The sequence below is a fragment of the Saccopteryx leptura genome, chromosome 12 (genome assembly GCF_036850995.1).
Source record: "Saccopteryx leptura isolate mSacLep1 chromosome 12, mSacLep1_pri_phased_curated, whole genome shotgun sequence".
Classification (NCBI taxonomy): domain Eukaryota; kingdom Metazoa; phylum Chordata; class Mammalia; order Chiroptera; family Emballonuridae; genus Saccopteryx; species Saccopteryx leptura.
In genome coordinates, this window is record NC_089514.1 from 4,433,150 (window position 1) to 4,448,235 (window position 15,086).

Sequence of the window (15,086 nt, forward strand, 5' to 3'; positions counted from 1 at the left end):
CATAGTCATTCCGTCAATCATAATCCCCCTCGTACATTTCCAGTGCCCCTAACAACATACACCTTGTACTGAATACCTTTCCTTAAGCAAAAGGAACTGTCACCCCCAGGGGCCAGGGCATGGGACTGGGGTTTCTGGGAAGGAGACCGTTCATTGCACCGAGAACCCTTAGCTCTGTGGCCTCGTCAGTCCGTCCTGCGAGCCAAACACATAAAAACCCTCTTGCCTAGTGACACGACTTCCATGACTTGGTGTCGCTACAATTTCCATTAAAAATAAACTGGCACAAGAGAATAATAAAGATAACCTTTTGTGGGGTTCGGAAGGGGAGGATTTTTTAATGAGGGAAGAGTGAAAAGATTGATTTCAGAAAAAGAGGGGAAGAGGAGAGAGAGAGAGAGGGAGAAAAGCATCAACTTGCTTTTCCATTTAGTTGTGCACTCATTGATTGATTGCATCTTGTATGTGCCCTGACCAAGGATCGAACCTGAGACCGCAGTGAGCTGGGATGACACTTCATCCACTGAGCCATCCGGCCAGGGCCGAGATTGACTTTTTTTAAAGAACTATCTAGCCTAGCATGTAGCACAGCCAGAGGTCCACAGATATATTTGGAACAGAATGTAGAACCTCTGGCTCCCAGGTGACATGATATTATCAGTGGGGAGAGTGCTTTGTGTTTATTTTTTCAGTCACGATCACTGTGAGGTCCAGAGACAGGACATCTTTACTACATAAACAACTGGCAAATCAAATCAACTAACCATTTTAAAGCTAGTCACTGCTTTTGAAGTGGCCCTCAATTACATTTTGACCTTTGTACTAATTGCTTGTTTAAATACGAGATGGTCCTCAATTAGATTTTTGTTTGTGGAAATGCAATCACATTTTAGATGCGGTAGAGAAAAGACTTACCAAATAATTGATGACATAAAACTGGTCATATTCGCTGTTCTTAGGGTTGATCCTACGGTGCTGCTTTTTCCTCATGTGATCTTTGAGCGTGCTCTTGTCCCTGAAGGTCTTCTCACAGTACAAGCACTGCAGGCTGAGGGAGTTAACACGATGGTCAACGAGGCAAGCCTCTGCCAGTGGGCTTTGTCATGATCGAATCCTACTTCTCCATCTTGGGTCCTACAGAATCGTCAAACGGGACGCGGCATTCTTGTCAAAGCCCCCGCCCCCACTTTATTTATTTAGCTCTGTAGGATGCATGTTTATTTTCAAGTTGGCTAAGTTGGCTATTAGTTAAAACCCTGACAACGATAGCTGATATCCAAATATTGTGACGGTTTACCAATCCAATTGCCTGTTCTGAGAATGTAAAGGTAGGCATGTCCTTCAAAACATTATAATGCTAACCAGCGCTGGCCGCGTCCACCAGGTGCAGCGGACTGGCAGGGTCCGAGTTCTGGCTCTGGGACCAGCTCTCTGTGCGACTGGTCAGTTCCCTGCCCTGTGTGGTCGTTCTGCTCTGACCTCTAGCCTGAAGATGACACCTACAGTTTCAGAGAATTTTTATAACTTTTATTTATGCTTACTTAATTTCTACATACATGAACGAAATATATGTATAGATGCGTAACTTATACATGATGAGTAACACACCCAGCGCACAGAAAGAGCTCAATAAATGGCAGCTGTTACCCTATAACTCCCACGTCCCTCTGCTCGAATATTCCCACTGCCGGGGAGCTCATTACCTACTGAGGCGGCGGGGACCAGTTCCGAGCAAATTACTAAGGAAACGTCTATCTCATACTGAGCATCGCAGCCGATACCCTGTAACTGCTACCCAGCGGTCATCAGTTCTCCTCTGTGGGGTTGAGAGAACTCGTCTCATCTACACGAAAACCCTCAAATGCTTGAAGTCAGGTGTTGTCGCCATCTTGAGTTTTTTTTTCTTCATCTCTACTGAACACCCTTACAAAAATTCCTTATGCCACAGAAGAAATAACTGTAGTCTCTCATAGTAAACAGTGTATGAGCAATGGGCCTGTGAGGGATGTGCTGGTATTATTTTACAAACACAGTGTCATTTAATAAGAGAGTGAAGGGATCTGTTGTCACGTAGTATTGATACCGAATATGAAGTCAGAACTTTTTATAACTGATCTGTATCACTTGATGTCTTTTGACCATGGGGGGGCTAAGATGCCACTTTCTTTAGTATAACACTGAAATAAAGAAAATTAGGTTTTGATTAAAAAAAAATCTTGGTCCCCTTCTGAGAAAGGAAGGTGTATAGATGTTTGAAAGCCACTTCGGTCACCTGGAGAATTTCCATCCTCGTTTCTACAAAGTCAGCTCCAGACAGCCCAGCGGGCAGCGGGCAGCTGTGGGCGTGGCGTTACGGGGCCCAACGTGGGTGACGGAGACGCAGAGTGCAGTGCACACAGCGTCTTCTAGGTCACAGGAAGTGGAAAAGCGTGCCACAGTGTGACGGTACACTTACTTTACTACCTGTGTACAGATTTATAGTGAAAAGTACAGAAATGATAAACCCGGAACTCGGAGTAGCGCTTTCTGGGAAAATCCGCGTGTGGGGGCACGCAGGGACACGCGCAGCGGTTCCGACCTCCCCTCGCTCCTGCCGGACGCTGAGTGCTTCCCACACCATGTCGAACACGCCGTACAGGGTACGTGCGTCGTGTGGGCACACGGCATGTGTATTTAGAAACATGAGAAGCCATACGACCTGCTCCAAAATGAGGAATGTCATACAAAATGCAACTCCACCATGAAAAATGAAAAAAAAAAAATTCATTTCTTTTGTTACTTCTGAACAGTCAATTAATTTAAAAAAATGTACAAGAGTCCAGGAGGAATAGCTCCAGGTTGTGTCTGACAAAGGACTTACTTGTCGAGCTTTCTCTGTAAGGTGCGCAGAAATTCACGGCAGTTCACGATGTTGTCTGGCAGCCCGATGTTGAAAGCGTGCTCCCTGGCCATGTGGTTCAAGAGCACAGATCTGGGGAGGAAGTGGAGCAATTTGTTGTATTTATAAATCACCTAGGAACCAATCAGGCCAGCCATCGCCTCTGCATGATGAGAAGCAACACGGCTGACAGCCACAGGCAAGGAAGGGTCGGTCGCTCAGACACGCACGTGGGCTGTGAAGGCGTGTCCCAGAGCACGTCAGCCACACATCGGATGTCAGTTCTTCACAGGGACCCCACGCTCCTTTCCCTGCCCGGGGCTGGACGGGTTCACCCTCTACAGGGGGACTGGGTCCCTGTCCTTTCAGCGATTCAATAAACTGCGCTTTGCCTACTTTTCCAGTTCATCGTGGGGGAGGGGAAGAGACCGCTACCCAGACAGACACGACCCGCCACGAGCTGGGATCAGACATAGAGTGACCCCCCCCCCCCTTTCAGCAGTAAAACACCAACGGTGCTAGAAGTTTCGAGTTAACCAGTTAACGCAGGACAGTGCGTCTGCAGTCGTTTGCTCTCAGAGCTTTTGCCTCTCGGCCAATTAAGAAAGTTTTACAACATCAAACAAGAATCTAGTTCTGACATTTGAAAAATTTATTTCCCCACTGTGCTTAGAGCAACGGGAGTTCATCTTTGATGTTCGGCATGTTCAAAAAATTACTGCTGATGACATACAAGGGTCGTGAGTGGACCCACAGCACTAATTTATGTAACCAGTGCAGATGTTCTGATGAGCGCTCCCCGGGAGAGTCACGTTTGAAGACACGCGTGACGGCCGACCTGTTTCCGAGGAACTCCTCGCTGCAGAACATGCAGACGCCGTGGAAGCTCTCGTCCTCCCTTTCTCGCTGCTGCTGCTCCAGAATTCCTTCCTGGGGAGGAGAAACGGGTGTCTGGTGTCATCTTTGATAAGAGCACAGGTAGCTAGTGAGACATGGCTAGTCTGGATGGGAGGAGCGGGGGCCGGAGCACAGGGGTGGGGGGCCCAGGCTGCGGACGAGATTTCAGGTTTCTCCGCTCCACCTGCACTGGAGACCCAAGTCCAGCCTGGTGAGTGCCCAGACTCTCTGCCGGACAGCGGTGTAGGGAGCAGTGGGCAGGCTCTCCACGCCTGTCCCTGCCGGCCTTTCCCGTCCTTGTTCGTCATCTCGCCCTCTCCCTCCTTCAAAAACAGAAATGTGGCCCTGGCCGGATGGCTCAGTGGTAGAGCGTCGGCCTGGCGTGCAGGAGTCCCGGGTTCGATTCCCGGCCAGGGCACACAGGAGAGGCGCCCATCTGCTTCTCCCCCCTCCCCCCTCTCCTTCCTCTCTGTCTCCCTCTTCCCCTCCCGCAGCCAAGGCTCCACTGGAGCAAAGTTGGCCCGGGCGCTGAGGATGGCTCTGTGGCCTCTGCCTCAGGCACTAGAATGGCTCTGGTTGCAACAGAGCAACGCCCCAGATGGACAGAGCATCGCCCCCGGTGGGCATGCCGGGTGGATCCCGATCGGGCGCATGCGGGAGTCTGTCTGACTGCCTCCCCGTTTCCAACTTCAGAAAAATACCAATAAAACAAACCACCAAACAAACAAACAAACAAACAAAAACCAGGAATGTGGTGGGGTCTTTGATTCGCTCCTCTCTGTCACTCCCAGTTTAGTTTGTGGCTGAGTTCTAGTCAATTTTCTGCTCAGACTCTTCCATGTGGACTCTCTCCACTCCCGGCATGGCCGGGCCCTCTTTAATCAGTCACTATGGGATTACCGTAAGGCCATCTCCGGAGGGTCACCCTGACTGTGACCCCCTTTCCAGCACCCCATCCTCTCGGCAGCTAGAGAAGGTTTTCTCTAAACACCATCTACACTCACCACCGCCTAGTTCTTCTCTCAAATACTTTACTAGGCTCTCGTTACAGCTGCTCTGCTTAGGGTGGCTCTACCCGTCATCTTTCCTCGGGGTCATTTTGTTTCTCCTTGCCTGTCCACTCTTACAGGTCTTCCCTACCCGCTTAGATCACCTTGATTCCCACTGCCGCCAACCATGCCGCAGATTCTGGGCGACCGGGCAGGCAGGAGCCGGCCGGAAACCCTGAGCGGACCCGGGTCTGAAATCTGGCTCTCACCTGCCCTCAGTTTAACCTCCGTAACCCCCGGTTTTCTCATGTGTCAGATGAAAATGAAGACAGTACCCCACAGCACTGCTGACAGGGTCTAGTCAGATGCTCGGTGTGTAGAGTTCAAGTTGCGCCTGGGCCACTACGCGCTGGATGTCACCGTGTTCCGCCAACGTCAGTTCCCCCTGCTCATTACCCGTCATCTCTTTGGTGATGGCCCCTGCTTTCTCTTCTGAACGGACATGAAAACCCTCTGGAGTTATAAAGAAAGAGCCTTTCTGCTGTTCTGTGCTACCCTGCACGCTCCTCTCCGCTTCTCTTACAGCGCGGGGCTCAAAACGGGAACTTTGTGAGGTTTATGGCGCTTCTCCAGTTATTCATAGAACGCCATAGATGAGCGCGGTCTAGAAGCTCCCTGCCCTGCACGCGGCCTTCCTGTGTTCTCTCTGGAACGCTTCCCTGGTCCCGCTGTTGTCAGTTCAGTTAGTTAAGAAGAAAGCTCTCATCTACTTGTGGAGGTTGGATTTGGAGGAATAAAGTCATTCCTAGTTATGTTCACGCGGCCCTACACGAATCAGGAAACCTGGGGGCTGTTCACGTCAGGTAGCTTTTCCTTAACTCTGTCTCTGGCTCTTTTATTTTTCTCACCAGTTTACTGTGGAAAATTTTACAGACACAGGAGTCAAAGAATAGTGGAATGAAGACTCCTGTACCTGATGTCTACAGCCAGTAACTGTTCACAATGTGCCCGTTTCTCCCTCGCTCCATACACATGCGCACAGACACATCTCTTTCCTGCTGAACCAATTGAAAACAAGTTGCAGACATTGTGACACTTCATTCTTGAACACTGTGGCATGCCTCTGCTAAGGATAACTCTTAGATACAATGACAGCACCATTACCGTCACCCCGAAGAGAATAGAAAATAATTCCAAAACAGTTCATGACATCCAGGCAATATTTACGTTTCTTCAGCTGTCCCAAGGATGTCTTTAATGTTCCTCTCCTCCCCAGCTCCTGCCAAGACCATCCCGGGACACGCACTGCATTTGGCTTCTCAGTCTTAAACCAGTAGCAGCTCACAGCCTGGGGGCCAGGCTCTGGGGTGTGGAGAAGGGAAACTGGCCACACTCAGTCATGGTCTTCCACCGTTCATGGGTGACTGCTAGGAAAACCTTGTTCATGTTGCTGTTTTTATGTATTGAACTCAAAGTGCACCCCATGGATCGTGAACTTGCCAAGGGCAGAAGTGCTCCATTGACCCTGTGGTCCCACTGTGCGCAGACAGGGGTGTGTGGTCCCTGCTGCATGGGGCTGCTGTCCCCTGTGGTCCCCACTGTGTGCACAGGTGTGGGTGGTCCCTGCTGCACGGGGCTGCTGTCCCCTGTGGTCACTCACCCTGTGGCCCCACTGTGCGCAGACAGGGGTGTGGAGTCCCTGCTGCACAGGGCTGCTGTCCCCTGTGGTCCCTACTGTGCGCAGAAAGGGGTGTGTGGTCCCTGCTGCATGGGGCTGCTCTGTCCCCTGTGGTCACTCACCCTGTGGTCCCTACTATGCGCAGACAGGGGTGTGGGGTCCCTGCTGCACGGGGCTGCTCTGTCCCCTATGGTCACTCACCCTGTGGCCCCCACTGTGCGCAGACAGGGGTGTGCGGACCTGCTGCATGGGGCTGCTGTCCCCTGTGGTCACTCACACTGTGGTCACCACAGTGCCCTAGATAGGGGTACACGGTCCCTGCTGGACTGGGCTGCCCTGTGTCCTGTGGTCTCTCACCCTGTGGTCCCCACAGTGCCCTAGATAGGGGTACACGGTCCCTGCTGGACTGGGCTGCCCTGTGTCCTGTGGTCACTCACCCTGTGGTCCCCACAGTGTGCAGACAGGGGTACGTGATCCCTGCTGCACGGGCTACTCTGTCCCCTGTGGTCCCCACGGAGCCGCAGACAGGGGTACACGGTCCCAGCTGCACGGGCTGCTCTGTCTCCTGTGGTCTCTACTTGCTCAAGGCCCGTGACCACTTAGGACTCCCGGTAGAAGACGGCCCCCAACACCACCATCCCCAGCGCTGCTGACTGGCTTTGACGTGCGAAGACCAGACCGCGCCTCACAGCTCTGGGCGTCCGTCTGCGGTGCACGTGCCGACTGCTGACCAGGCACCAGTGTGGAAGACACAGAGACGCGCCCTGTGGGCAGTCAGGAAATACATATTTCTTTTTCTCTTTCCCCCTCTCATTCCTGCTCTCTTCCTCCTCTCCCCTTCTCTCCGTTCTTCCTCTGTAAAGCTGGTATCTGATAGGATCAGTGGTCGCACGGGTGTGAGAGTCCCTTACAGACAGAACAACACATCAGGAGACAGCACGTACGAGTCTTACAGAGGCGCGCAGAACACAGCCCGCGGCCCTGCGGTTTGATTTTCCCAGAGACGCCGTGCTGGGGAGACACGCTCGCCCTGACTCCTGGGTCTTCAGGGGGGTGAAGAGAGTACCACAGATGTCACCTGTCCGAACTTCTCGGAGCAGCTGATGAAATCAGATAACATTTCCATTGCAAAGTAGGCTTGGCTAAAAGCACAGTTGTAAGAACACAAGATCAGTGTGTGCATTAGGCAGAGTCGTAATAACAAGCTGTGTGCTCATCTAATTGGTGGAAAATGTCAAGTGTGGTGGCGGAGGGGTCAGGGGACCTTCTTCATCTTCAGGCAGAGCCAGGAGCAGGGACATTCATGAAACGGCAGACAGAGCAGATGGCACACGGCTCGGTCACTGGGGACCGACGCAGGGGGAGGAAATGAAAATGTGAGCTAGGTGGGGAGTGATCAAAATCAGCCAATTTAGGAAGAAGCAATTTAGAAAATGTCGATTTAGGTAAGTATTTGTACACAGGAAAGCAAAAAGCTGCCGCTGGGAGTGACATCCCGGGGAACAGCGTGCACCGACAGGGAATTAGGACTGAGGCCGGCGTCTTCAGTTATCCGTACCAGGGCCGTTTGCTGGAGGCTGACACAGATTCACAGGCGTGTCCTGGCCGCGGGGCTGCACGCGTGGCCAGGAGAGACGGCAGCTCCACAGAGCGAGGACCTCTCAGGCCAGGGGCCCCTGGCACTTGTCCCACGGGAACACGACAAGACCCACCAAAGCCAGAGCAGTGCCTACCGGCTCCACAGGTGGGTGGGGCCCCGCCCATCCTCCCCCGTCTGTGCTCCAGAGCCCGGATTATTGGGGGTGTTTGGGGTGTTTGACACGATGTCGCTCTCATGTCCCTCCTGACCTGACGCGGGTCTCAGGCTGCGACTGAACCGTGTAGCATAAAAGTGAGAGGAAAGGAAGAAGAAACGGCAGGGTGGGCACAAGTGGACGATGAGAAATACAGAGAGTGCGTGTACCCCCCCCCCCCCCCCCGTTCCTGTCTCCTCCGGCGGCACGCATGCGCGTTAATCTCATTCAAGAGTGATGGTGAACGCTTGCCTTTCCTGTCACACCCTTTATCCTATCTGATGGAATACTCACCACGAGGAAATTAAAGTATAAAAAGCCCAGTAAGTTTCCAATAATTTAAAGATCTGGGGACAGCTTGATTAACCAAGTAAAACAGAAACACGAATACATTCTGTGTACACATGCAGACGTTCAGTTTCAGCCACTTTCAGAACAGAGTCTGCCTGCCACTCACTTAAATATTTGAGAAGCCCTCTCTGTGGCTCTGGTCAGTGAAAAGCTACGTTTTTGTCCAAGAATTCGTTAAGTACAAAAAAGTGCTAGGTGGTCACCCCAGGAAGGACTGAGCTGTTGGCCAGAACCTGGTGACATGAGCACTGAATGTAAGTTAGCCATATACTCATCCAATGCACTGAACACACGTGAACAAAACACACCCGCGGAGGCAGGAATAACTGCACTAAAACAATGATTATCAGCGACAGTATGTATAATATACAGTTTTAAAAAATGGGTCAATAAAATCCACCATTCCCAGGATTCTATCAGAACAGAAAGCTGACTTTGCAAACAGCCAGGGTCTTAATGAATAAACGAGAAAAGACACGCCTTCAACTAAAGAAAGGCAGCAGAATGGGACAGAAAGCCAGGGAGAGGTCCCCGGACGGCTGGGGCACGCTGCACCCCCACGTCGGGTCAGGTCTGACTCACGCCTCCCCTCCCAACTCTCCCATCCTTTCTGAAGCCGTGATGAGAAGGTGGCCATCTGCTCACCGTCACCCACCCGCTTGCCGCCTGGGGTAGACAGCGTTTTCCTTCTCCTCTGTGCCTCCAGAGCTGGCCTTTGAAGAGTGAAGAAGAGATAGGAGAGACAGAACATCTTAAAATTACTAGTGGAGGAAAAATTGCATCAGTGTAACCATTTACATGGAACGTGTTGGTCATCACAATGGGAAGAGTCCCGCTGAGAACTAGAAAGCCACGTTTCTACTCCTGTTAGTGAAGGAAGGGCTGGCCCCCGAGGGGGGTGTGGAGAAGGCATAGTGCCCTCTCATTCCGGCTGGGAGGGGGAGCTGTGGGCCAGGCGGGCTCCTCAAGGACCTGCCCAGGGACATATCCGCAGGGATAAGGTCAAGGTCAGGGAGGCCCCAGTTCTCTAAAGACAGAAGAGACTCTGAAAACACACTATCTTCAAGTTTTTATTATTTTTAACATAGGAAGCTTAGGTCCAAAGGAATAGGAAACTCCTCTCTACCAATGACTTAAAATAATAAGAAATTAGGTTCCCTTAAAAAAAATTGTCATTGGAAACAAAACTCTATCTCTGTTGCATGTTAATAATGTTACATTCCACAGGAAATAGCATCTTCCACTTGGGAAAGTCATGCTAGATGCAATTAGACAACCTGTGCTCTACAGCTAGGGGTATGTGAGGTGTAAATGCAGAATGACTTTGATTTTGAAGTCACTAATAGGAAGTAATCTGATCCTTTACTAGATAGAGGTCTCTGAAAACTACAAAGAAAGTGGCTCCATGCTGACAAATCTGAGAGAGAGAGAGAGAGAGAGAGAGAGAGAGAGAGAGATACAATTTCATCTTGCTCTTGTTTTATTATCGGGGGAGGTGGGGCGTATGGAGGAGCATTAAGAAACAAAGAAACAGTTCCCCTCTAGAGAATCCAATTGCTATAGAGGCTAAAATTTTCATCAAGTATTTATAGTTATCACAAGTGACCTCTCAAGCAGACATTTATAATAGTGATTAAAAAAAACCCTCCATGCAGCTAAATGGATGTTCCCCTTTGTCCCAATTTAATTAAAAGTTACATCTTGCTACGGAGAGCTTATGAACGCTACATATCTTGTTCCACGGACAAATATGCTCATACTTTTAGCGTTTCAGTGAGAATTGTAACCCTGACGGAGGGGCCTGCCCCCACCCATCTCTGTCCCTTTCGCAAGCTGGGGAGCTCTGACTACAGCACTCTAGAAATACCACGCTGAACTTCAGGACCGAGTGTAAGCTCATGCTTTATGAGCAAGGCTCGGAGAGGATACCAAAGTGAACACCAGCGTTCCAGCCCTCAGGAGGCGTCTGTCTAGTCCAGTAGGGAAGACAGATTCAGAAACAACTAACTGTAATTGAAAAGCCAAATAAAACAGTTGAGAAGAAGGCTGCTGATTATGACAGGTGGCATCTGGGAAGGGTCTGAGGAAAATGTGGCATTTGAGCCGCGTCTGGGGGGGGGGGGCTGGGCGGGCGGGCACTCCTGGTTGGTGGGCAGAGTCCTGGAAGCACCTCCCACCCCCGCGTCACCATCACCATCACCGTCACCGCAGGGCTGTCTCGGAGGCCCGGCTCACGAGACTGGGCGAGTGTGGGACGGCGTGCTGCTGTGGGCACGGCTGTGGCAGCAGCACGAGAACTGGGTCCCGGGCGAGGCCAGCGTTCCCCGAATGGAAGCTGAAGGCGCCCTGGGAGTCAAAGGAAGACCGGGACGGCCCGGGGAGGCAGAGGGAGCCCGACAGCTCCAGACCACACGGACAGTGACCACACGGGCTCCGGCAGAGGCCGAAGCGATCTGTATTTTAATCTTCAAGTCCCAGAGACAATGGCCACTGATCGGAGGGGCCGGGCCACAGACAAGCTAAGCTAGAGGCCCGAGGGTCGCAGAGCAGGGTGTGGACGTGGACAGGCAAGGAAGCAGGACTGAGAGGATTGACAGATGACTCAGGAGGGGTGAGGAGAAGGGAGGGACAACCACTCTAGAAATGTCCAAACCGAGAGACCGGAAGAACGGTGAATGGTGAGCAAATGAAAAGGGGTGGAGGACAAGCCGGCGGCAAGTGTGGGTAGAGAAAAGTGAGTTCCGTTTCAGGCACGGCAAACCTAAGGCGTTGGTTGAAAATCCACGTGGAAAAGCTTAACCCAAGGGGAGTCCGCGCTGGGGCTCAGAGGGGAGCAGGCTGAACTCAGTCTGACTGCCTACACCTTCCAGAAGCTGGACCAGGCTCTGACTAATGAAGAACTGTTTGACAAAATACAGGGACAGCAACACGCAGCAGCTGCTGCAGATCCGGGCGCAGGCGTCTCCGAGATGAGTTCCTGGAGGGAGGATGTGGACCAGGGGCACAGACACTCAGGGGTCCCCACACATGGCGACGAAGCGTCTTTCAGGGGCCAGATCCAAATTTACTCTTAAAAAGCAGCTGAAAAGTGCTTGCGTTTTAGCATTCCGGCCACCATTACTACTCTTGTTCTCAAACCTTGTTGACCTGACAGAAGAAAAACGTTCTGTTTGATCAGCTGGACTTACAAATGCCTGTTCCTGACTCGTGGTTTGTCATACACAGAGAGAGACATCCTGTCCCCGTGGCCACTCCCACAGGAGGACCCTGCCCCCCACGCTACAGCATAACCGTGATGGGATGCGGCTGTGGGTCCCCCGCCTTCGTGCGATCTGGCCAAGCCTTTCCGACTCCTCTGATCTCCACAGGCTCATTCTAGTCCGGTCCTCCCTACACAGACCTGTCAGACCCCATGCATCCAGGACAGGGCGCCGTCCAGAGCCGGGCAGTAACGGCCAAGGAGCGGGGGGCGGGAAGCCCAGTGGATAGCTCAGCCGGCACGTGTGCCTCACGGGGGCAGGTGTCCGGCACATGAGCTGTGACGCCCCAGCTCTGCTCCCGTTCACTACGTGGTCCCGGCCAGCACAGCAGCACGTGCAGCTACCTCCCCGGCTGCTAGGAAGCCAGGCCCTGACGTAGGCGCACCCCTGGCCAGCCCTGTCACTGTCAGCTTCTGTCCAGCCCCCGTGGTCGCTCTGTGCCAGATCAGCCAGCCTGAAGCGGTTTATACACAGCTCCGTTACCACCTCCCACACTCACGAGCAGCGAGGGGCCTCCTGGGGGTGCAGCACAAGGCTATGCTTCTGGCTCTAAAGCACCCCCACAGTTTCTCCATCTTCCCGCTCAGACCACCTCACATTCCTCCTCCGAACACATCTTCCTGCCTCCGGCAGACTAGGTGACCCGCCTTTCCCCAGTGCACACCAAACGTGTTGTTCAGCGAAACACTTCCACACTGGAAGCTTCTCTGGAGACAAAGGGTCACTGAGCCACAGGCTCGCCAGGGGACAGGTCCCGGGCATGCAGTCGAGACCACCAGCCGCAGGCTGGGTGCAGAAGGCAGCACTGCTGCCATCTTGGAGTTGATGGGTGCTTTTTTACACAGCATGTTTTGGGGAAGAAGATGTAAGTTTTGAAAGAATTTACATTGACTACAAATAAGGGGTGGAGCAAGTTCTAGGAGAGCTGTAGTCTGTAATACAGGAAGAAATGTTTACTGGTTTTGATCGGTTATAGGCGGCAGTCCCGTAGGTCCATGTCCACGTGGGGGGCAGTGGCCTCCAGGGGCGGGTCACGGACGCCGGAGGCTGACTCAGGTTCTGACACACAGTACAGAGCGTGAGCAGTCCTGTCGGTGGCCCACCGCTCCAACTGGTTCCTGTTCTCGTCCCTTTCTCTCTCTCTGCCACTGGACTTTAATTTAGGGCAACTCAGATATTTTCTCTTGTCAACTTAGACCCATATGCATTTTTGCCTTTTCTACAATGCTCCAACTACCCACACCCTCCTCACGGTTAAGATACAGTATTACTGACATTTTCATTGTTGGCAACATTTGTTGAGCTTTCTATGTGGCAGACACCGTGCTCAGTGTGGTGCCTGTGTGTTATCTCGCTTCATCTCCACAAGCGCCACAAGATATTCTATCGCCACCTACGCCACCAAGATAAGAGCACACACGACCTGCCTCTCTGCTCTGGACTGGACACTCTGATGACACGCCACAGGCCCTGATGTCTCGTGTGGTCATCTGGTTCAGCAGGGGTTCAATGACTGTACAAACTGACTGCGATTTTGTCACATTTTCTTTTTTTTTTTTTTTTAAGAAAGAAGCAACTAATGTTTCTATGAAAGCATTACTTTGAAAATAATGTTCATTTTCATCAAAACTACCCATTTGTCAGAGTATAAAGTTGGTTAAAAGGTGTGATGTTGTCTTTTACAACAAGAAGTGTGTGTTTGGTCCTTCTCTCTCTGCTCCTGACACATAGCTCCTAAACATCTTGGAATGTCCCAGTGCTGAGACCGTAGGTGTCTGCTGTGTTCCTGCAGAGGCTGCTGGGAAGTGCTGGGTAGAGGGCTGGCGGCCAGGGGAGTCGGCCATGATTAGAGGGCTGGAGCTGAAAGGCCCAGCCCAACCCTCAGCTCCTGGGGGGGGGTACGGGGGGGAGGGCTGGAGACTGAGTTTGGTCACCAATGGCCAGTGATTCAGTCCGCCATGCCTGAGCCCCCGTAAAGACCCACAGAGACAGGGTCGGGAGAGCGTGTGTGCTGACGGACTGGACGTGTCCACGCGCTGTCTTTCGGGCTGCAGACTCCAGAGGGACAGAATCCTCTGCTGGGGCCTCCACCCTGGTACCTCCATCGGGTTGGGCTCATTCACATGCTTTACTATCTTTGTAACACACCTGGAATCTAAGTAGGAAGTGGGTCTCCTGAGTTCTGTGAGCTGCTCTAGCAAAGGAATCGAACCCACGGAAGGGCCATGAGGACTGACTGACAGCCAGCGGTCAGACACAGAGGTGACAGCCTGGACTTGTGACTGGCATCCGAAGTGGGGGCAGTCTCGTGGGACTGAGCCCTCGGAAGCGAGCCCAACTGCAGGGCACCTAGTTGGTGCTGGGGAACTGCTTCATGAAGGGGGGCGGGGGAGAAAACCCAGAATCTTCGAAGGTCGCCTACATTATACAGACGCAGCATTATTTAGGGACTTGGCTCTGTCTGCAGACACACAGTCAAGACCCCGGGCACTGCGTAGCAGCAATGGCCGAAGTGGTAGGCTTTGAGTTCCCACAGAGCAATCCTGTGCAGACCAGATTAGGGCACTTTGGTCAGTTGTGATTAAGGCCACTGAGAGCAAGAGTGAAAAAACTATGGAAATTAAAAATTATAAGTACAAGCAAACAAAACCCATAAAATACAGCAGTAAATTCACCCCTGCTTTGCAGATTTTAAAACCACTGCAACAGGAAAGAGACTCAGGGAGGCCCTGGCTTTGCTGGGTTTGTCGCTACAGAAGAAGCATATTTTTTCTTACAGATAAGTCAACATCCAACAATATCATCTCTCCTTACGTTAGAAATAATTATGTGGGATGCTTACAATATGCAATATACAATGTGCTTCAGGGGATTTTCCCAGGTCACACGATTACGGTGGACGGGACTTATTTTTCTCCTGGACCTCTTGAGGATTCCACAGAAGCAGTGAAATTATAGATCTCTCTCATAATATATCCAGCCAAGTCCAAAGATATAAGATGCACTTAGAAGTAATCCCTAAAGGAAGACTGAGTCGATTTCAAGTAATAATTGAGTAACCACACACAGTAATGAAAAAACCCCACACTTTTAAACAAAGTAACTTAGTGAATTAATTCCTATTCAATTTATGAACATGGAAATTGTAACAGTTGCATACACTGTTACCTTTTTTAAAGATGACAGATGCTGAGATTGTAAAATTAGCTTGCCTACAGTTCGGGCTGACAAAGAGAAAGG

The 15,086-nt window shown here is 51.5% G+C and overlaps 1 protein-coding gene across 3 annotated transcripts in view; it reads right to left on the reverse strand.

Moving 5' to 3' along the window:
- The window catches only part of ZNF277 (zinc finger protein 277), an 80,154-nt gene that overhangs the window by 12,066 nt on the left and 53,002 nt on the right, over window positions 1-15,086 (reverse strand). For all 3 annotated transcript variants that reach the window (XM_066354076.1, XM_066354075.1, XM_066354077.1), the window contains 3 exons: window positions 3,717-3,808; window positions 2,861-2,971; window positions 916-1,048 (listed from right to left, as the gene is read on the reverse strand). In XM_066354076.1, the coding sequence (XP_066210173.1) occupies window positions 916-1,048; window positions 2,861-2,971; window positions 3,717-3,808 (336 nt within the window). The remainder of the gene's footprint in view (window positions 1-915; window positions 1,049-2,860; window positions 2,972-3,716; window positions 3,809-15,086) is intronic.